The following is a 22293-nucleotide window of genomic DNA, read 5'->3' as shown; positions in this document are numbered from 1 at the left end:
GAATGTGCTTACCAAGTTCATTGAAGAGACAAGCAAGAGTTTTTAGAAGACTGACATCCTTGTCCAAAATCAATCAACCTCTATTAGGAACCTTGAGACTCAAATTGGGAAAATTCATAACATATTAGCAGGAAGATTTCAAGGAGGTTTTCCGAGTGATACAGAGAAGAATCCCAAGGAACAAGCGCATGCAATCACCTTGAGGAGTGGATGAATGTTGGATAATTCAGAGGGTGGAAAACAGAAGCAAGAACAAGAGAAAGAATTGAAGGAAGAGCAGAAGAACGATCACCGTGGCGATGACATTTATCGCTACAACGATCGTGAAAATTTGGAGAAGCTCATTAGCAAGAAGGACGATCATCGCGGCGATGATACTGGTGGTTGCGGCGAGCGTAAATCTGAGCAGAAACTTCCTTTGAGTCATGCAAACCTTCCATAGCCATAACGGTTGAAGAATCAGAAGCTAGACAAGCAATTCGGTAAGTTTATTGACATGTTCCGCAGTCTACATATTAATATTCCTTTTGTTGATATGCTTGAACAGATGCCGAAATATGCGAAATTTTTGAAGGAGATCCTCACGCACAAGAGAAAAATCGAGGAACACAAGAAAGTAATGATAACAGAGGAATGCAGAGCGCTGATTCAAAAGAAACTACCACCTAAACTACGAGATCCAGGGAGTTTAACTATCCCTTGTATTATTGGTAGTTGTTATTTTAATAAAGTATTATGAGATTTAGGGGCAAGTATAAAATTAATGTCATTTTCAATATACAGGAAACTTGGATTAGGAGAAGTGAAGCCAACCACTGTGTCTCTCCAATTAGCTAGTCGATCAATAACATATCCCAGGGCGGTGGTAGAAGACGTCTTAATTAAGGTAGACAAACTGATTTTCCTAGTATATTTCATAGTATTAGACATGGAGGAAGATCGGGAAATGCCTTTAATCCTAGGACGACCTTTTCTAGCAACGGGTAGAGCATTGATAGATGTTCATCAAGGAAAACTAATCTTAAGGGTAGAAGATAAGCAAGTAGAGTTTAATGTTTTTGATGCTAAGAAACGTCCATCCGACTTTGACACATGCTTTGAGATTAGTATCCCTGATAACATAGTGAATAAAAAATTAGAAGAAAACTACCCTAGTTCATCCCTAGAGAATTGTTTAGTCAACTCTAGGACTATGGAGGCTGCCTTTGAGATGGTAGATGAACAACGATTAAAGCCCTATGTGAATGGTGAAATTAAGGATACGAGGGCTTGGATTCTCCTAGATGATCCAGATTGAAGAAAATGAAAAGTCAAGCTTACGACTTTAACCAAGTGCTTTTGGGAGGCAACCCAAGCTTTTTNAAAGCTAGAGTAGTGCTTAATAAGAGAATAGAGTAGGTTGTGCGATGGGGAACCTGTGAGTACGGGTAGAGTATTCCCGCATGTACGCCGCATCAAGAAAGCGGCCAGAGTATCAGAAAGAGAAGTGGTGTAGCCCGTAGTGTACATGCGGATGAGGGCTATACCCGAGTTTACCCGAGAGATTCTATGCACTCACATGGCCAAAGGTTCCGAATCCATGCATAACCAAGTCCGATCGGCTAGAATGAGTAGAAGTCACAAGGAGTGGGAGTGAGTCCCAGCCGTGCCTCCAGTCAGATGGGGCCGTGACTTACTAGAAAGAAAGTTAGCATAAAGGAGTTATGAGAAAGAGAAATTAGATAGTTATATTAAAGAAAGAGTTACGGAGATATTTGAGTTCAGGGGTTTACTTACTGAGCATTGTTTGTGCTCATCTAGTTGTTCCCTATGTTTTGCAGGTTCTAGATGAGGACACAGTCGGATGGACCTCGGCACACGAAGAGAAATGGCTACACTGTCCACCCTATTTTGATAGTTTTGCATATGTTCTAAATCTTGTATATATTAGTATAAAGAGTACATATGTTTAATAAAAGAAAAATTTTGGGCCCAACTTTTTATGTTATTGTTACATGTACTTTTACTATGCATGTTTTTATAAGAATGGAGTCATTACACTAGACATGTGCATGAGTGACCTCAGGTTCCCCATAACATGCCAACATCTTCCATAAAATTTACAAATCATTTTCCTTCACAAAAATGTATGTCTATGTACCTTGGAAGCATTTTTGCTCAAACTTGGGATCAAGTCCCCCTTTTTTCATCATTAATATGCTTGACATGCTTCATTCTTAAAAAAAAATACACTTTCCATATATGAACATATCATTTCATCATGACCATTTTGTGGATGCATAACAAATTCATAGAACATATCATACTTAAGCTTGTTTTTACATACACAAGCTCATAATTAGGTAATACATAACATATTCCACATAACCTCCATGGTCATTCATTGCATCAACTATATATGCTCATACAATCATTAAATAATAATAAAGATCACTCATTCAAACATACTTAAAATCCATTTAAACATCATTTCCATACTTGGAATCAATCCTAGATTATTAGGCTAAAAATAAATTAAGACATTAGAAGCACTTTAGAGATAGTCATTCTGCACAGGTCAGATTCAAGAAGGCATAACTTGAATTATACACATCGGATTGATATGATCTTGGTCTCATTTTAAATCTTAGAGACAGGGATACAACTTTTATGTTTATGTCTCAACCCAGTTAATCGGTAAGATTCCCAAAAATTACTCAGAAGGTCACAGCTGTGACAGGGCAACCATGGTAACATGCCTATTTTAGGACTTTTCCTTACCTATTTACCTCCACTTACTCCCTAACCTTCCCTAACCATTATCCCCTGTGAAAACATGTTAAAAGATCAATAATAACCTCCCTTGTAATATGTTAAAAACTCATGTCACAACTACTTCCATTGATTGCCGTCAAACTTCAATGTTTTTACAATTCACATATAAATCCATCAATTATAGCATCAAACCAAGCTCAATTGCTATTGTGTGACAAGAATTAAGGTTCCCTAATACTAAACCTATAAACCTAATTCTTATTTCCTATTAAAGGGAGTTTCCCTTACCTTATGTCAAGAAACCACACTCCTTTGCAAATTTCCTCCTCCTTATCTCCAATTGACCCTTTTCCTAACATAAATTATAAGGAAACTTCAATAACTTGAAATACACAATATTTATATAAGATAAGGAGTTGAACTTTACCTCCGAATATCCTTAATAAAGGAAGAAATATAAGACACTTGAGAGATTGCAACTAAGAGACTTGAAATTTTAATGGAGCAGTGAAGAAAATTATGGAAGATTGTAGAAAACTTGAAGAAGATAAAGAAAAGTGGTAGAAGACATATGTTGGCTGACTCATATCACCTAATATCTTTTTTTTTTTTCTTTTTTTTTTTTGCAAAAGAATTATTCATTTGACATTTGTCTTTTGCATTTAATGTGCTATAACAATATTTCCCTTTTTGCCCTTAATAATTGTCTTTTAATTACTCCTTAATCCTTTTGTCAAGCCAACAAAATTTCATCATTCTTTTACCCCTTTACCCCTAAGGCATGTGCATGGTAGTTAACTTAACACATAAAAAGGAAAAGACTATTTTACCCTTGAACGTATTGGTGGGGTTTACAGTAATGGTCTAGCAATCAATTGGAGGTGTTTAATAAATGACTCCGTTAGACCATTCTGTGTATGAACATGGGCAACATGCTTTTCAACTATTATTTCGATTGACATACAATAATCATTAAAAGCTTGAGACATAAATTCACTAGCATTATCAAGACGTATTGTCTTAATTGTATAATCTGGAAATTGTGCTCGCAATCGAATTATTTGGGCAAGTAATCTTGCAAACGCCAGGTTGTGAGTAGATAATAAACACACATGGGACCATCTTGTAGATGCATCTACTAAGACCATAAAACATCTAAATGGTCCACATGGTGGATGAATAGGCCCAAATATATTACCTTGAATTCATTCTAAAAATGTAGGTGATTCAACCCCAATTTTAGTTGGTGATGGTCTACTAATTAATTTACCTTGAGAACCAGCAGCACAAGAGAATTCATTAGATTGAAAAATCTTCTGGTTTTTTAATGGATATTGAAAGTTTTAAACCCTTATCATGTTGATTAAAACTTATGCGGAATTAAGATTACTTGTTCATGTTGTGCTTAATGAGTTGCTAAACTAATGATTAAACATATAAACCATCCACGGCATAAAATAAAGCACACAACTAAATTTTACATGGTTCGGCAACATGCCTACATCCATGGGACCAAGTCCAGAAGAAGCTAATCCACTATGAAATAATTATGTGTTCAATTACAAAGACAAGAATAAGTATCAGTTGTAAAAACTCCATGTTTGGACAACACTTCAATCTTCGCTCTTTGGTGGAACCTCAACTCTTCATAGTCTAGCTTCTCCTCTACGGGACCACTAGGTCGCACTTGAGCTCCTCCCAAGTTTCAACAATGACGAATTATTTCAGCAGCAGCAGCTCAAACACATCCAGATCTTAACATGGAACAATGTTCCAGAATCAGCTCATGTAGTAAGAGATAAAACATGGTAATTCAAAGCCTACCAAAGCATATCGGAAACCTACAAAAACTAAACAACCTCAAAGAAAATATTTAGAAAATAATGGAGGTAAATGATATGGCTACCTTAAAAAAAATCATAATAATAAAAGGATTATTTATACTTGAGTAACTTTGAAATGATAAACAAGAAACCAAACCTATTTTGGAAAGGATTCTTAAGATCCTAGACTCCTTTATAGGAAAGAATTCTTTAATATATAACCTCCTTATAAGAAAAGAATTCTTAAAATTGTAATCTTCTTTTAGGAAAAAGATTCTTGAAATCATAAATAAATAAAATCTTTTCCAGCTCACATAATATATAATGTCCACAAAAAAGTTTTCCACAACTGGAAATACAATCACTTTTAATTAAGGCAGGTACGATATGCATGAACACCTTTAAAGTGAAACTAAATAGATTGTGCACCAATCCGAATGAATAAGTTGACAAAACCAAAATACTTACAATCTCCCCCTTTGTCAAACTTATGAACAAAGCACAATCTTAAGCAAAACACAATCAGTATCATCAATCAAAAATAGTTTTGCATTAAGTAAAGAACAACTAAATTGAATAACTCCCCCTCAATTAGTATACTCCCCGTGAGTAACTAAACCAAATCACTACCAAGCGATTAATAATCAAAAGCATAAGAGGGTTTGTTCAGATCTCAATCAATCAATATAAAGTCAAATTACAAACCAACTAATGATTGATTGATTCACTGCACATGAAAGAAATAGCATCAGTAAGTTCAATAAGGATCAGCAAACACAATAAACAACCTACATCAGTAACCACAGTTAATAAAAAAAAAATCAGCATCAAATCGACTTACATAAAAACATCATCAAAATCATAATCTTCTTTTAGGAAAAGGATTCTTGAAATCATAATTAAATAAAATCTTTTCTAGCTCACATAATAGATAATGTCCACAAATTTTTTTTCCACAATTGGAAATATAATCACATTTAATTAAGGCAAGTGCAATATGCGTGAATATTGAAATAAAATCTGCCAAATGTGTTGTGATCACTGCGATTTAGTTGTGAACACCTTTAAAGTGAAACTGAATAGATTGTGCACCAATCCGAATGAATAAGTTGACAAAACCAAAATACTTACAATCTCCCCCTTTGTCAAACTTATGAACAAAGCACCACAATACTTACAGATATCCATTTGAATTCTCAATGATTCTTTGCATCATTATTGAACCAGGATGGCCTAACCGATCATGCCAATTAATAAAAGTATTAGGATTAGTAAACTTCTAGTTTACTATAACATGTGTTTCAAATACACTGCTATTTGTGTAATACAATTCGGAATAAAAAACAGGTCATTTTTCCAACACACATTTCTTGCTTGCAATTATTCTTGTAATATAAAGGTATTCAATATTTCCTTCATTGGTTGTCTCAATATGATATCCATTATACCGAATATCTTTACAACTTAATAAGTTTCTTTTAGACTTGGAAGAAAATAATTTATCTTTTATAATAAATTGTGTTCCTCCGGTCAATAATATATTAGCTATTCCAAAGCCTTCAATTAATCTTGTACTACCAAATATCATATTTATGTTAGCTTCACACATTATCAAAGAAGAAAAATGTATTCTTTCTTTAAGTATAGTGTGCGTTGTAACACTGTCTGTGAGACAAAAATCTTCATCATCAATCTTGGATCCAATCATAGACTTGGGAATGTCCATTTTTCTTTATTCAAAAACAAAATACATAGTAAGGCATATTACAAAGCCAAAAAAACAAAGTAATTTATCTAAAATTGAAAAACACATAAAAATATTAAAAGTAAAACACTTAACTTAAACATATTAAAAGTAAAACACTCAACGTAAATATATTAAAAGTAAAACACTCACAAAAACATAACTTTAATAATATTTGACATTTCTATCCCCAATTAAATGATCACTTCTACCTTTAGGATTTTCAAATTTTTATGTTGTCCACTTTTGTCATTTTCCTTTTTCTCTTCATCATTATTGCACTTTTGGTGGCTTTTATAATTAGAAGAGTTATAGTTATAACCACCACGATTGTGATTATTGCGACTTTGACCAAGTCCATAGCCACGGCCATGACCTCACCCACGCCCATGATTATCAAATATTGTCACATTCACTTAGGGAAATGGAGTAAAACCTGTTGGGCAAGCTTCATAATTTTTCATTAATAGCTTGCTATTTTGTTTAGCCACAAGAGGGCATGAAATTAGTTATGAATATTTTGAAAACCCTTTTCTCTATATTGCTACTACAAGAGCACATTTGATGCATGAAAAGTAGAGAATGTTTTCTCTAACATATCTTCATTAGTAATATTTTGTTTTCATACAATTTTAGTTGAGAACTAATTATGAATACTGTGTAGTTATATTCACTTACTGATTTGAAATCTTGAAAGCGTAAATGCATGTAATCATAATGAGCTTTAGGAAGAATCACAATTTTCTAGTGGTCATATCTTTCCTTTAAATTTTTCCAAATAATAAGTGGATCTTTTACCATAAGGTATTTAGTTTTCAATCCTTCATGGAGATGATGTCAAAGAAAATCATGGCTTTAGCCTTATCTTGATTGGATGATTCATTTCCTTCTTTGATGGTGTCAACAAGACCCATAGCATCTAAGTGAATCAAGAATCCATGACAAATAATTCTTGCCCATAATATCAAGAGCCACAAATTCAAGTTTCTTAAGATTTGTCATGACGAAAACTATAAAAGAAATATTTAATAAATTAGACAATCTCTGATAAAATGAATATATTATCACAAATAAGAATTTAGAATAACAATAATGAACATACAATTTATTACAGTTATAGAATTTAATCATTTAAAAACATAAATCATAAAAGCAAATATTTACAGATATATGTGTCTTTCTTTATTAATCAAATTATAAATCTATCACTATATAATGTTTTGTTTATAATGAAACCAAAACTTTCCAAATTAAAACACTTTCATATATTTTATACTATAAAAATGACTAAACATTCCAACATATTTATAAAACATATTGAGGTACAAGCAAAATTGAATTTACTTACTTGGTAAATGGAACTCCAACTCCAAATTTGATTAGGGACAACAGCTTGAAACTTGATAAGAATCTTTTTCCCTTGACAAGTTGATATGGTTAGAGACTCGTGCTGGTAACATATTATAAGATATACTAAAAAAAGAGAGAAGATAATTGAGAGGAAATAGAACCAATACTTTTCTATTCCAAAGTGGAGTGTACATCATCTTTCACAATACATACGTTTATAGTCTCAAGATTATGAAATATTATAAATGAAATTAAAAGCTAATAAAATGCTTTAAGTTGTAGAACTTGAAAGGTTCAAGAGTTAGAGAAGATGAAAGATTAGGAAGTTATAGAACTGCAAGGGACATCCACATTTATTCGTAACAATTTGAAATTATAAAATATAGTGGTTGTTTTATTGATAAACTCTATATTCAATTGTGAGAGAAAATTGAATCGTTTTTTTATTGTATTATTGTTATTATTTTGTATTCTTTTCCTGCTTTTCTTTTAAAAAGGAGAATGAATGATACTACCATGAAGGCATGGAAATTGCTGATAAACTTTTTGAATGAAGACAAAAAATACAAAACATATACATTGACATACATGTGCTTTATAGTAGAAGAGTTAAAAGAAAATCAAAGGTTAATAATATTTTATATAATCCAATCTTATAATTGTGCGAGGTACTAGAGAACTAGAAAATGTTTATTAAAACATTGAATCTTAAAATCTGTAAGCAGTTGAAGGCGACGAGGGCAAAAGTTAAGTCCAATGAAATACATTGTTTTTTTTTTTTTTTTCATGCCTATACTGAAATTTAAGGGTGGGTGGGTTTAGGAACCTAGCCAAAACCCTTGGAACCGGAACCAGAGTATTCCGGGTACCCAACCATGTTCCATCAAAATACAAATACACCCTTACTATTCACAAAAATAACAAATATACCCTATCCTATTCACATAAAATTATAGATATACCCCTAACTATTTGCAAAAAATACAAATGCACAATACCACAGATCCCTAAATTCAAAACTTGTAGCTTGTTACTACTTTGTAAATCCACTCTCATTCTCTGCCATTTCAAGTCATTACCCAAAAGCAACTCTATATACTCCACACTTTTCTTATTCGGCCACGAATCAACAACCAGCGCGTTACCACCTTTCGAAATCCATCTCACTTTTGCTTCGTCAGAACATATGTATTGTAAGGTTTAATTTGATTGAAATGCATTGCATAATAGTCTTTTAATGATTTTATTAAACCTTAGTCCCACGATCTGGGAATTGATATAATTATTTTTGCATGTTAATTCACATACAAAGTAGTGAATTACTTACTTTCATTTGGAGGCTCTTTCTTTTTGATACTTCGCAACTCGATTCAAGGGCAGAATCGCATTTTAGCATCCACACAGAGAATCTTGCAAATTAATCAAAGGAAATCCCACTTGATAGAGAGGAAGTGGGCGGCGGCTAGGGTTTTTCTCTCTAAAAAATTCTCTCAATTTTTGATTGAATGAATTCTCTTATTAAACCTAATTTTAAGTTGTCTTATATAGGCAAATTAAAACCCTATTCCAATTTGGAAGATGATCTATTTTTTTCCTTGTTTGGTTTTAATTATAAACCAAATAAGAACAGTATTAATTAGGATTCCTAATAGCATTAATATATATTAATCAATTGATTAGGAATTTTATTTTTCAATTACTATTAAATATAAACATTTAATACTATTTAGGGTAATTTAATTAATACTAATATATTTAATAAATATATTAAATATTAATTTGCTAATTTATTTATTACACAATAAATACACATAGGCGCCAACCCATGTAGAATTACCAAATGGCCCTTGTCTTTGTGTAAAGACCAAAATACCTTTTAACCCTTCTTTGATTAAATACACATTCCACAATCAAACTCTCCTTATGTATGTGACCCGTAGGCTCCCTATCATGTTCGCAATGAGTACTATTGCGATTAACCACCAATTAATCATCTTATTATTCACAGACCAAGATTGGCCTCTAGCAAGGCGTCATGCCCACCCAACAAGTAGAGATCAATGAAGAGCTGATACCTATCAATGGTATGGTTACCATTCAATCCAATCCTTTCATCATATATTATCTCATCAAGGCTGAGGTAAAAAATAATGTCATCCTCATATCATACCCTTGATGTATTTGGTGGTTGGTTATCGAACTAATGATCAAAATTAAATCGGATTTGAGTGACAACTCAATTCCATTGTGGCCACAGATTTATGGTTGTTGCCATATAACCAAACAACGCAATGAGATAACTTCTCTCGTAACCAGGAGTGATGAATCTTTTGTTGATCCACCATATCCATGATATATTTCATGATATAGTTAAGGATTATGTTAGGTTAGTGTCAAACCACAACACTATGTACACATGACACTCTGATGATCTCAAGTCTTAAGATCACATGCACCACCATCCATAAAAGGATTTGTTCCATAGACATTGGGTTTAACATCTACATGGAATCCTCCAGTGGGTCAGTCCAATGAGCTTGCATCCAACAAGCACCCACGCGTTGCACCAAGTTATCATTTAACAACTTTGACATGTGAGACATGTCACTACCTTTCCGTAGGGTCATTCAACATTGTGATAGTGTTACCATATTATTTGTGCCCTAGGTTAGAATAATACTAGGGCTATGGATGTTTCTAGAATGGCCACCATATGTGTTCATAGGGATCGCACAATCAAGACTTAAAACGCTTGATTCCCTCATCATAGTTCTACCATCCTAATGACATCTATTATAACATACATGAGATGCAAATTACATAATATAAATATTGGCTTTATTGATATATAAACATGATACATTGGAGGCAAGTACAATAAATGATTGGCTCTAGGGCACCTACTCTAATAGGTGATGCGTTGTTACTACAACATGCAATATAGCAAGTGCACTAGTCGTACAAAGTAATAAAGTGATGAGTGAGTATCGTTCCCACGAGGATAGTGTTACTAAGTACCGATTTCCCTAATTTAAGTCCTAATTAAAGCAGCAATAAATTGGATTGATGGAAAATTAACAACTNATTTAGCTAAATATTAGGGAAGGTCAATGTGATTTTTATCGAGTTTACTTTCTGCTGCTGTAAATAAGGCTTAAACAGAGGGGAAAGAAAGAAAGAAAGAACAAATTATTGTTTGCAAGGTGGGTATGCTTTCGGGGCTTATGGATCTAATCTTTTTTTTTTTTGGGTCAGTTTCATTAGGTCAAAGCGGTGGGTAAAGCATTGATTATTCAATGTACTATTGAGTTATTGTTGTTGGATTCGGAGGCTGGGCTATACAATGATAAAGGGTTTTGGGAATATGTTTGGTTTAAATCTTTTTGTGGTTGTTCTCATTAATTAGTTTGATACGCTTGTAGATGGTTTTATGTACTTAATTTTGGATGTCTCTAAGATTGGAAAAGAAAATGTTGTCTTGATTGGGTAAGGAACAATTTTTGTAATCTGGAATGGCTATCTAAAGGATTATCCCAAGTTAGCTGAAAATTTTAATTTTCTTGTGTTGGTACTGTGAATGTTTTGGAGAAGTTTAATATCTTAGGTTTTAAAACTAGGGGAAAGAAGTTCTTGGATTAACTGTGTTTCTGTTGATTATTTTATCATTTTGATTCTTGAACTTTTTGTTTTTATTCTGGCAAGAAATATGCTTTCCTCTTTTAGGTAGATTTAACTTGTGAAATTTATTTATCTTCTTTGGTTCCCTTTGATCAGATTGGTCCAGACCAGATAGAGGCATTATATCAATATGCCAAATTTCAGTTTGAATGTGGGAACTACTCTGGTGCTGCTGACTATCTTTATCAGTACAGGGCCTTGTGCACAAACAGTGAAAGGAGGTTGAGTGCACTATGGGGAAAGTTGGCAGCAGAGATATTGATGCAGAACTGGGATATTGCTCTTGAAGAACTTAATCAGTTGAAAGAAAAAGTTGATGATTCAAAGGTGTTTTTGCTTTTGGAAAATTTTTTTCATACATATTTTTGTGTTTTTACTTGCATCCTAGTATTGTTTCAGTGTAATGTCTGTACCAACTCATTACTTTTGTTGCAGAGTTTTACTTCTCCTTTGAGTCAGATGCAAAGTAGAATATGGTTGATGCATTGGAGTCTGTTCATCTTTTTCAATCATGATAATGGAAGAACACAGATCATTGACTTGTTCAATCAGGATAAGTATGCCGCTTCCAATTTTTGTCTGGTTCTGTTTACACTTTTATTATTTTGTCAAATTTATCATGCTTCACTTAGTGTCAAGTACATCTCTTATGTGTTTCTTCCTTACCTTTTGTTTCCTTTTTTGTTTGGGCTTCTAACAGCTTCTAGGATGATGATGGTACTGAATTAAATTGATGAACTTCTCATCTGTTACTGCCAATGCAGCTTTTAAATTTAATTTTCACTATGAAAACCGCTTGCAAGAAATCATTGTACTATGAATTGTTTTATATTGTCTTTTGTTGTTATGGAAATTGCTGTATGATGATCAGGGTGCCGAATATTTTCTAGTGCATAGATTTGTCATAACATGATGGCTCATTGATGCTTCTTTTTTTTTGAAGTCTTGTTTTCACATCCTTCTTTTGTTATATTGGAAGTCATTTTTCATGTAACCAGAATCGTAACTTTTTATGTCACACTCTTGTCTCAAGTATAGAAGTAGTGATTTGAAGCAAAAGTAATATCTGTTTCTGTAGTGCTTCAATTTCTTGTTTCATAGCAGAAAGAAAAATTATCCTTAATCATAATAATTGTGTTTGCCCTTTAATTATTAGTTTTTTTCTTTTTGAACTTTCTACTGCAAGCTATAACGATGTTGTACCTACTATCAGTTTATTATTTTTTTTTTTCTTGTAATCTGAGAAGATGGGAATATCAATTGTCAGGTATCTCAATGCCATTCAAACAAATGCTCCCCATCTCCTACGCTACTTAGCCACTGCATTCATTGTCAATAAAAGGAGGAGACCTCAATTCAAAGATTTTATTAAGGTTATACAGCAAGAGCAGTACTCTTACAAAGATCCCATTACAGAGTTTTTGGCATGTGTGTATGTCAATTATGATTTTGATGGTGCACAAAAGAAGATGAGAGAATGTGAAGAAGTAAGCTTTCTTTACCTGAATGTGACTTTCACTAGTATCTTTGTGAAAGTACCGAGTCATATATATATATCATATCATTTTTGTTGAGATGTTAGAATCTGACTTGGGATTTGGGGGGTTTGGGATAGATTCTGTTTTTCACTCTTCCCTTTTAGTCTTTGTATCTATTATTTTGTCAGAAACTCTGTTGTCTGCGCCTAAATTTTGAAGCTGTGACCCGGATTGTCCTAACCTTGTATGCAAATATAGGTTATATTGAATGATCCCTTCCTGGGAAAACGATTGGAAGAAGGCAACTTTTCCACTGTGCCACTGAGAGATGAGTTCCTTGAAAATGCTCGGCTGTTCATCTTTGAGACCTATTGCCGAATTCATCAGCGTATTGATATGGGGTAAGTGTTTGTTTTCTAAAACTGTTTACTCTAGTTACATGCTTGGGAATATCTGTATCTCAGCAAAACAAAATATTACTAATTCTTCTCTGTGCAAGTGGTGTCTGCTGCATAACATGCCTCTTTGCTCCAGAACCTTGGCTCTTTTACACTATTCTGTTTAATGAAAAAAACTAAGGAAAAGTATTTGAAATATAGGTAAATATTGTTAGATAAGTCCGCAGAGTTTGGTTTATTCTGTACAACATTGGCATCATGAACAAATTTTAAGTTCTCATGATATTTTCCGTATGGTACACTTGTAAATAAAATGTAAGAACCAATGAAACATGTGTAACCATATCTAGGGGAAACTAAACCATACAACTACTTTTTAAAGACCTTGTCTTTCCCTCTTTATATAAAAACTTGTTTGTGCAGTAATTCCTGTTTCTTTCATCAACTCTCAAAGTTTTACTAGAGCAATTCACATTTATTTGCACTCTTTATATGTGGCAGAGTGCTTGCTGAGAAGTTGAATCTGAATTATGAGGAGGCTGAAAGATGGATTGTGAATCTTATTCGGAACTCAAAACTTGATGCCAAGATTGATACAAAGACAGGAACTGTTATAATGGAGCCTAGCCATCCCAATGTGTAAGATTATATATACACATTATTGTATCTTTGCATAATGATGCATGCTCTTTCCCATGTTTCATTATTTTCTTCTTCCACACGATTTCTCTGTTAACTTTTTGCTTTACTCTTTATTTCAGGTATGAGCAATTGATAGACCACACCAAGGCACTATCAGGACGTACCTACAAGCTAGTCAGTCAGCTTATGGAACATGCACAAACACAAGCTGCTCGATAAGTCAGTGCTGACATTTCTTAGATTTACTTGTTGCAAGTTTTGATATATCTAGGTTAAAATTAAAGCTTCCTGGTAATCAATCATTTGCTGTTTTTTCCGGAGTTGGAATGAAGAAAAAGAATCCAGTATTTTTGTAAGATAATTTATAATTATGTTCTCAATATTTGCTGTAAACTTTTTTAATTTTTAAAAGATTAACATGTTCTTTCTTGATGAGGTTATTTCCTTCCAAATTGTTTGGCAAATTTTTGCTATTGCATTCCTACTTGGAGCCTTGTAGCAAATCTTTGATGGTTGTAGTTGAAGACAGCTTGAGTTGGTTGGGATCATAATCATAAATCATTTATAGAAAACTAGATGTGTTCCAAAGAGCAGCTTCTCATTCCTCGAGAAATTCTATTTATAAGGATTTGTAACCAAAACACTCTACTTCATAAGCAAAAGCTTTCATCTTTTTCTAAGTAAGATTGATTTGTTTTCAGGTTTTCCTAGGGCTGTTAGATGAGCTCAGCAGCTCGGCTCGTCTGAAGCTCGTTTATGACTCGACTCGTGGTTAGTCGAGTCAACTCGATTTGAGCTCGCTATATAAAAACGAGTGGAGTTCGAACATGGGGAGGCTCGGCTCATAGGCTTGCGAGCCTGATGTGGCTTGGCTTGGCTAAGTAGGGTTCTATTTGTTATATTTTATAAACTATGGGAACTAAAGTATTATCTATATTCTTTAGTTTTAAAATTTTGTAAAAATGACATTTAACCCCCTAATATAATTTGTTCTAAAACACAAAATTAAACCTCCAAATCAGATATCCAAAATCTACAAACCTTAACCCCTAAATTTGTTCTTGCAAATATTCATAATCAAAAATCAAAATCAAAATCGACATAATGATTGTGTTGAGGAAGAAGACAAAGATGAAGACGTAGAAGATGGAGATGGAAGCAGTATAAGTCTACATAACTCGTGATGCAATGCAAGATGAAGATGAGATGGAGACGAAGATGAAGATGAAGATGAGACGATATGAAGATGAAGATGAAGATGAAGATAAAGATAAAGATGATGGAGATAAAGATATGTAGATGATAGAGATAAAGATGCAAATGATGAAGATGAAGTCAAGTAGACTCGAACTCGATCGAGCTTGAGTTCGAGTCCCTTTTCTCTGACTTGATAGGCTTGAGCTCGAGCTCGATCTGGTAGCAAACAAGCCAAGCTCGATAAGACAAAAACTCGACTCGACTCGACTCGGCTCGTTTATAGCCCTAGGTTTTCCATCTTCTCGAACCTTTTTTAATCTTCCCCTCTCAACCATTTTCGAATTGTTGGATTTGAAGCATTGTTTTAAAACTTGGACCGGAGGGCAACCCGCTCAGCTGTCTGGGTCATGGGTCAACCGGTCCGGCCGATTGGACTAGTGATGTCATCATGATGACGTCAGCACTGCAAAAAAATAAAAAATAAAACCTGTTTTTTTTTTTTTTTTTTTTGAGATTTTAAGATTTCCATTTTTTAGTAAAACAATAACAACTTAATTACTGTCCACATTATTTTAAAAACTGGACCGGAGGTAACCCGCTTTGATGATCGGGTCACGGTTCAACCGATCCAATCGGTTGGACCGGTGACATCATCACACATCATGATGACGTTAGCACATTTTTTTTTTTTTTAGATTTCTATTTTTCAATAAGACAATAACAACTTAATTACTGTCCAACATGATTCAAAGTTCAAATTCAACAACAATCCTAACATAATTTAAGTATTTATCAACAATTCAAAGTCCAAATCCAAACATGATGTTGTATTTACATATCAAATGACAAAATACATAATAATTAATAACAAAACATTTGATGCAAATGTTTTTTCTTTGATCCGTCTCCATATTGATTGAGCTTCACACACTAGCATCAAAATTCATCACCATCATCACCATCATCATCATCATAACCATCACCACCATCTACGCAAATTTCAGTAAAAAATAGAAATCAGAAGTTAAAACTTATAATTTAATTTAAATAGATACAGAGTTGCTTAAATAATTGAAACCAACCTTCTGAACCATCAGTTGAATCATAAAAAGAAGGGTGATCAGCAACTCCAGTAGGAATAGATCCTTCTCCATATAACATTTGTTCCAACTCCTCATAATTAAGTTCACTGACCTCCTCCTCCTCTTCATCGTCAACTATCCAACCTTCAGTTTTGTCGATACTTTCATAATCAATAGGATCCAAACTTATTCTCTATAACACTTCCTAAAATACCATAAAGAAATATTAAAAGCATGACAACTAAAATATCAAGGAAAATAATAGATAATAACAATAAGAGTGATGCATAATTGAGTAATTGACAATGTTTTATACCTGTTTTGCAAACGCAAGTTATAGTGAACGAAAACAAGATTATTCAACCTTTGATGCTCCAATCTATTCCTCTTTTTAGTATGTATGCGCTCAAAAACACTCAAATTTCGTTCACATCCCGAAGAGCTTGAAGTTTGACTAAGAATTTTTATTGCAAACTTTTGCAAATTTGGAGTACTATACCCAAATGATCTCCACCATTCATCTAATTGAAAATTAAATATAATAAATAAATTAGACTTAAAAAACAAAAGAACTTATAAATTTTATAACTATTACGTACCAGGACGTGTGGTTTTGGCGGTTTCAAGAGTAAGCCCGCGAGAAAAGCTTTCCTCCCAATTTGAATATAATTTACTCTCTTCCATTAACTTTGTCTTGTTCAGATTGAAAGCACTTGCTTTACTTTCAATAGTTTCAAGGAAACCACTCATGACTTTTGGCTTGAGGCAAAAAGATTCTTTGTCATATTTAAAGGTAGGATTCAAATAATAAGCCGCAGTATGGATATCACGACGCAATGTCCTATCCCAACATGGCTTAATGATTCGTGTATAAGGCTTGTACAATCTTTTTTTATTCTTAAACAACTTCTTAATTGCATTTTTCGCTCTGTACATGCCATCATACACATATCCTATTGTTGGCTTCTCATCCGAGTCAACAATCCTCAACAAGCGCATCAATAGACTCACAACTTTGGATATCTTACCCATATCATCCCAAAAATCGTTATCCAAAATTATGTCAATAACATGTTTGCCTTTATTACTTTTTGCATATCGAGAATCGACAAATGACCTATCTGTAACCATGGCTTGCAAGTCATGTTTGTGCTCATGAATGCTTCTCATTGCAATGAAAGTTGTAACAAAACGGGTTGCACCCGGACGAACAATTTCTTTCCAACCCTGTTCAATTGATAAATAATAGATGTTAGTCAATAATAAAAAATGCATATTATGTTATGACTTGACAAGAACATGAGCTAAACGTATATTACCTGTCTTTTTCTCAACCAAGCTATCAAAATTGTATGATTATATATAAACTTCGTCACCTCAGAAGCACGTCTCGCAAGATAAACTATGTGATCCATCTCAGCTATGTCTTTTAACACCAAATTTATGCTATGTGCTGCACAGGGTGACCAAGTAATACTCGGATATTTCTCAGATAACATTCTTCCAACAGCTTTATAATTGGATCCATTGTCTGAGACAAAATGGACAATACTATTTGGTCCAATCCATAAAGCTACCTCCTCAAACATCTTCAACAATGTCCCAGCATCCTTCACAACATCTGAAGCATCAACTGATTTCACAAAACAAACTCCCTTAGGACAATACATCATAAAATTGATCAATGATCTATGTGAATTATCAGTCCAACCATCAGCCATTAAGGTACATCCAACATTTTTCCAAATCTTTCTGTAACTATCAATAAGAAGTTGCACTTCCTTCTTAGCATCTCTTAACAAATTGACACGCAAAGCATGATAATTTGGGTGTTTATACCGAGGCCCAATTGCAGCTATAGCATCCACCAAAGGTTGAAGATAAATTGAATTCACAGCATTAATTGGGATACAAGCATCATAAAAGAATCTTCCAAAAGCCATGTCTGCTCTCCACGTCGCATCTTTTCCAGCTAACAACTCCTAATTGATGGTTGAGATCCACCAATTGTCCTTGGAGCAAAATAGTCACCAACCCTAATAGATTTGTTTCTCTTTGATTTGTCTAGCATTGTACTTTGTTTTTTATTGCCAAACCTACCTTCATTTATGTGAATTCCTGATGGACGAAACTCTTCACTATCTTCATTTAACATATCTCCCTCAAATCCATGTACGGAAGCACCATAAGGAGTATTATACTTACTAGAATCAGTCTTCTCTTTATTCTTTATCCCTATGTCTTTTAGTGATTCTCTCATGGAGTATTGAACATCAAAAGGAACTTTTTTACAAGCACCAACATCCCCTTTTGTTCCAGCTAGATGTTGTTTCATTCTAAAAATTCCTCATCCTCTAGTTACTTTCCCACAGTGAAGACATCTTAATGTCTTCCGTCCATTTGGATCTACACCCTCAATAACATGTGCCCATGTTATATCAGTCCTACCTCTACTAGATTGTGAAGAAGACCCAGAGCCAGATGTTGCCATTGTTTATTTTTAATCTTTATCTACCTATCACACAATAAAATTGCAAACCAAAGAATCACATATTTGTGTTTGCATTTGAATTTTGTAAAACAGTAAAAACAAATTACAACAAGATAACATTTGTGTTATGTGTATGTATGGCTTGGTAGAATGAATGTTAATCCAAATGAAAACGGAAAATTAGTCAAAAACTGATTGGTTCATTCATTTGAATGGATGTCATTGATTCACATAAATGCATTTGGATGGTGCATTAAATTCAAATGAGCTGGGCCTAAAATTATCTCAGGCCGCTTGGTGAAAGTTTGGTTGATCTTGGGCTTGTTTAAAGATTCCAGAGTTGAAACTATACAAGATTATACCCAATTCATATTTTTATATAAATTTCTCCTCTGGCCCTTTCATTTCCTATATTCATTCACCTTATATCTTTGGGAAGCAATGGAGTGATCAATCAATTGTTCATGCAAATGAATCTTGACATTTGGGTTAAAGCAAACATAGAAGGGGATCATGAATGGAGATCGAGTGAGCATAAAAAGTGGCCAAATATTGTTGTTTTCTGACCAATGAAATACCACAAAATTAAACATCCAATCACATGATCGAGTAGGGTTTAAAGTGTGGCTCAAATCATTTAGAGAAGAAAATAAGTGTAGAAAAAAAAAAATGAATGATTGTTGTGACCCAAATATTCATTGGAACATTCATTATTATTTGAAGAACTGTATCATGGTCAAAAGAGACAAGGCAACATCAAAAATATTCCTTAAAAGGATTAAACATATATCTGGGGTCTAAGATTTTAATAATTTTGACTGAAGATTGAGGTTTAGATGTTTAGTAGAACCAGTATGGGTTAGAGATGTTAATGTAGGGTGATTAAGGGAAATGAAAGGCTCCATTCATGATGTGAAGTCAAAAACCAAACTATTTACTCCTTAGAATGAATGCTAATCGCAAACACCCACCAAACTATGCCCACTTCTACTTCTAGCTATGGTTTGCCTTTAGGTTCCATTTGGGGCCAACCCAATACACAGTGACCCTATTTCCTTTCATCAACAACCAAAAATCACTTTGAAATGACAACTGACTTTCACAAATTGAACCTAGCATTACAATATGAGTTGTGAACCTGGTGAGACTCAACTCAACTCATTTTAACTTCCATGACTCAACAAATTTGGATAGTGCAACAGATTGAAAAATGTAAAGGGTGTTAACTTAAATGTAAAGGGAGCGAGGAATGGTGTTGCCTGGATCGAGGAATGGAGCTATCATCAACGAATGGAGCTGTCGTCGTCGATTTCCTGCGAGGAACGGAGCTGTCGCCGTCAATTTCCGGCGAGGGAGGAAGATGTCATCGATTTCAGAGAGTTCAGATGCGATTTGGGTGAGATTTCAGAGAGAACAAAAGACAGAGCCGAAACCGTGAGAATTTTCACAAAGAACAGAGTGTTTGCTGAGAGATTTTCATGAGAAAAACTGAGAAAGATTGAAAGAGAAGAACTGAAGATTGAAGAAGACGAGAAAGGGGGTGACTGCGTCGCGTTTAGGATTTAGAGATTGTTAATATGTGAACCGATTTTTCTGCCTGTCCGGTTGGACCGGCGGTTTACTGATATTATCCGGTTTTTAACCGGTTTAAAACGGCTCAATGCATAGTAATGGTTTTGAGATTGACCCGAACCGGACACATGATCGGTTCACGGTCCAACCGGTTGGAACGGTATGTCTGATCCGACTTTTAAAACAGTGACTGTCCAACATGATTCAAAGTTCAAATTCAATAACAATCCCAACATAATTTAAGTATTTAACAACAATCCAAAGTCCAAATCCAAACATGCACTACAAGAAAACTGACTTTCTGCGTCTGGCAAAATTAGACGCAGAAAGTCACATTTAGACGCTAAACATTTTTAGCGTCTAAATTCGGTAGTCGCCCCCTTAGTTACAGTAGGCTGGTCGCAGATTCATAGCGCGTCTATATTGTGGTTTAGACGCAAAAAGTTTTTTTTTTTNCAAGAAAGACCCCAGCAAAAAGCCCCAAATCAATTGCTCATTCAACACAAAAGAACCCTAACAATTTCAGACTAAAAATGTAAGGGAGCGAGGAATGGCGTACCTGGATCGAGGAATGGAGCTATCGTCAACAAATGAAGCTATCGCCGTCGATTTCCAGCGAGGAACGGAGCTGCCGTCGTCGATTTCCGGCGAAGGAGGAAGACGTCGTCGATTTCATAGAGTTCAAACGCGATTTGGGTGGGATTTCAGAGAGAACAGAAGACAGAGCTGAAACCGTTACAATCTTCGCAAAGAACTGAGAGTTTGTTTAGAAATTTTCGTGAGGAAAATGGAGAAAGAGAAGAACTGAAGATTGAAGAAGACGAGAGAGGGGCGTGAGAAGACTGAATCGCGTTAAGGATTTAGGTTTTTAATATGGACCGGTTTTTCTGCCGGTCCGGTTGGACCGAAGGTTTAGTGATAATATCTGGTTTTTAACCGGTTTAAAGCGGTTTAATGTTTATAATGGTTTTGAGAGTGAACAGAACCGGACAGGTGACCGGTTCACTGTGCAACCGGTTGGACCGGCCGGTCCGGTCCGGTTTTTAAAACAGTGGTCACAAGCCAGCTCGTTTATAAACGAGTCGAGTCACGAGCCAGCTCGTTTATAAACGAGTCGAGTCACGAGCCAGGCTCGTGTAGGGTGATACTCGGCTCGACTCGGCTCGTTTACACCCCTACCCCATCCCCATTATGAGAAGGACAAGAATTCCCCTTACCCACCCCATGAGGAATGTTGGAGGCCATCCCTTTCCCGTAAATTTTACATAAACATAAATTTGAGCATTTCTCTGGATTCTCCTTATGAAAACATAATATGGGTTTATATAGGTAGGATAATTATATAATTAAGTGAAATATATATTAGTAAAAAGTAAATATATATATAACTTTGTATATTACATACTGGGCGGGATGGGGGAAAGACATCACCCACCCCCCGGGGATAGGGATTAAAATGCCCCCCACCTCGCCCCTATCCAAGAAAAAACCGGGTTTCCCCAGCTCATATGGGGCAGGACGGGTTCCCCAGAATTCCAAGGAACAATGTCATGCCTAATATCAAATCCACGTATTTCCATAATATTTCTTGTATTTATACTCAATGTTGGTATATAATTGGCTAGCTTAATAATTATCAATGATAAAATTAAAGGTTGGATCCAATTTGCAGGTGACTATTAATATCGGGAGTATCCTCTTAGTTGATTCTAATTTTATTTTCGTTTCACAATTGGAAATTCATAATTTTAATTTATGAGGTCTCAGCCTCAGAAGTCGAAATGAGAGCTTGAGCAAATAATTTGATCGTCAGGTTAGAAGATAAGCACACGTCTTATCGGGCCTAACAATTAAAATGTCAACAACCCAAGTGGTTTTCTACAACACTTTGATGAACTCTTTTAACATAATTTATAACAAAGTACAAGGAAAAGTAAAAGAAGAAACATTTCCGAACATTAATTGATGAAAAAAAAAAAAAAAAAAATTATCCCCTGCCATAGAAAACATCTAATGGGCTCTTGGAGATGGTGATTAGTGGAGTATTTATTTCTCTTGCATTTGTTGAATCAACTGATGAGAGA

The 22293-nt window shown here is 34.5% G+C and overlaps 2 protein-coding genes across 2 annotated transcripts; one reads left to right on the top strand and one right to left on the bottom strand.

Moving 5' to 3' along the window:
* Positions 1 to 214: 214 nt before the first annotated feature.
* LOC116137000 (eukaryotic translation initiation factor 3 subunit E-like) lies at positions 215 to 14228 on the top strand. The gene is made up of 8 exons (XM_031422682.1): positions 215 to 427; positions 548 to 616; positions 11395 to 11676; positions 11785 to 11906; positions 12617 to 12836; positions 13086 to 13228; positions 13727 to 13864; positions 13987 to 14228. The coding sequence occupies exons 1-8, from the start codon at positions 215 to 217 to the stop codon at positions 14084 to 14086; spliced, it is 1287 nt and encodes a 428-aa protein (XP_031278542.1). The 3' UTR covers positions 14087 to 14228.
* A 2718-nt stretch (positions 14229 to 16946) lies between these two features.
* LOC116136999 lies at positions 16947 to 18481 on the bottom strand. The gene is made up of 4 exons (XM_031422681.1): positions 18247 to 18481; positions 17466 to 18001; positions 17085 to 17373; positions 16947 to 16987 (listed from the first exon to the last, which is right to left on the bottom strand). The coding sequence occupies exons 1-4, from the start codon at positions 18479 to 18481 to the stop codon at positions 16947 to 16949; spliced, it is 1101 nt and encodes a 366-aa protein (XP_031278541.1).
* Between the last annotated feature and the right edge of the window lie 3812 nt (positions 18482 to 22293).

Source organism: Pistacia vera, unplaced genomic scaffold, assembly GCF_008641045.1.
Source record: "Pistacia vera cultivar Batoury unplaced genomic scaffold, PisVer_v2 Contig320, whole genome shotgun sequence".
In the NCBI taxonomy this organism is placed as follows: Eukaryota; Viridiplantae; Streptophyta; class Magnoliopsida; order Sapindales; family Anacardiaceae; genus Pistacia; species Pistacia vera.
This window is presented reverse-complemented; position numbering and strand designations above follow the sequence as displayed.

Coding starts and splice junctions, on each gene's coding strand:
- LOC116137000 (XM_031422682.1), top strand. CDS start 215: ATGTTGGATAATTCAGAGGGTGGAAAACAGAAGCAAGAACAAGAGAAA. Junction 617..11,394: donor AAATCGAGGAACACAAGAAA/GTAATGATAACA, acceptor TTCCTCTTTTAG/GTAGATTTAACTTGTGAAAT. Junction 13,229..13,726: donor CATCAGCGTATTGATATGGG/GTAAGTGTTTGT, acceptor TATATGTGGCAG/AGTGCTTGCTGAGAAGTTGA.
- LOC116136999 (XM_031422681.1), bottom strand. CDS start 18,481: ATGAAACAACATCTAGCTGGAACAAAAGGGGATGTTGGTGCTTGTAAA. Junction 18,002..18,246: donor AGGAATTCACATAAATGAAG/GTAGGTTTGGCA, acceptor TGGATGCTATAG/CTGCAATTGGGCCTCGGTAT. Junction 17,374..17,465: donor CTTGGTTGAGAAAAAGACAG/GTAATATACGTT, acceptor TCAATTGAACAG/GGTTGGAAAGAAATTGTTCG.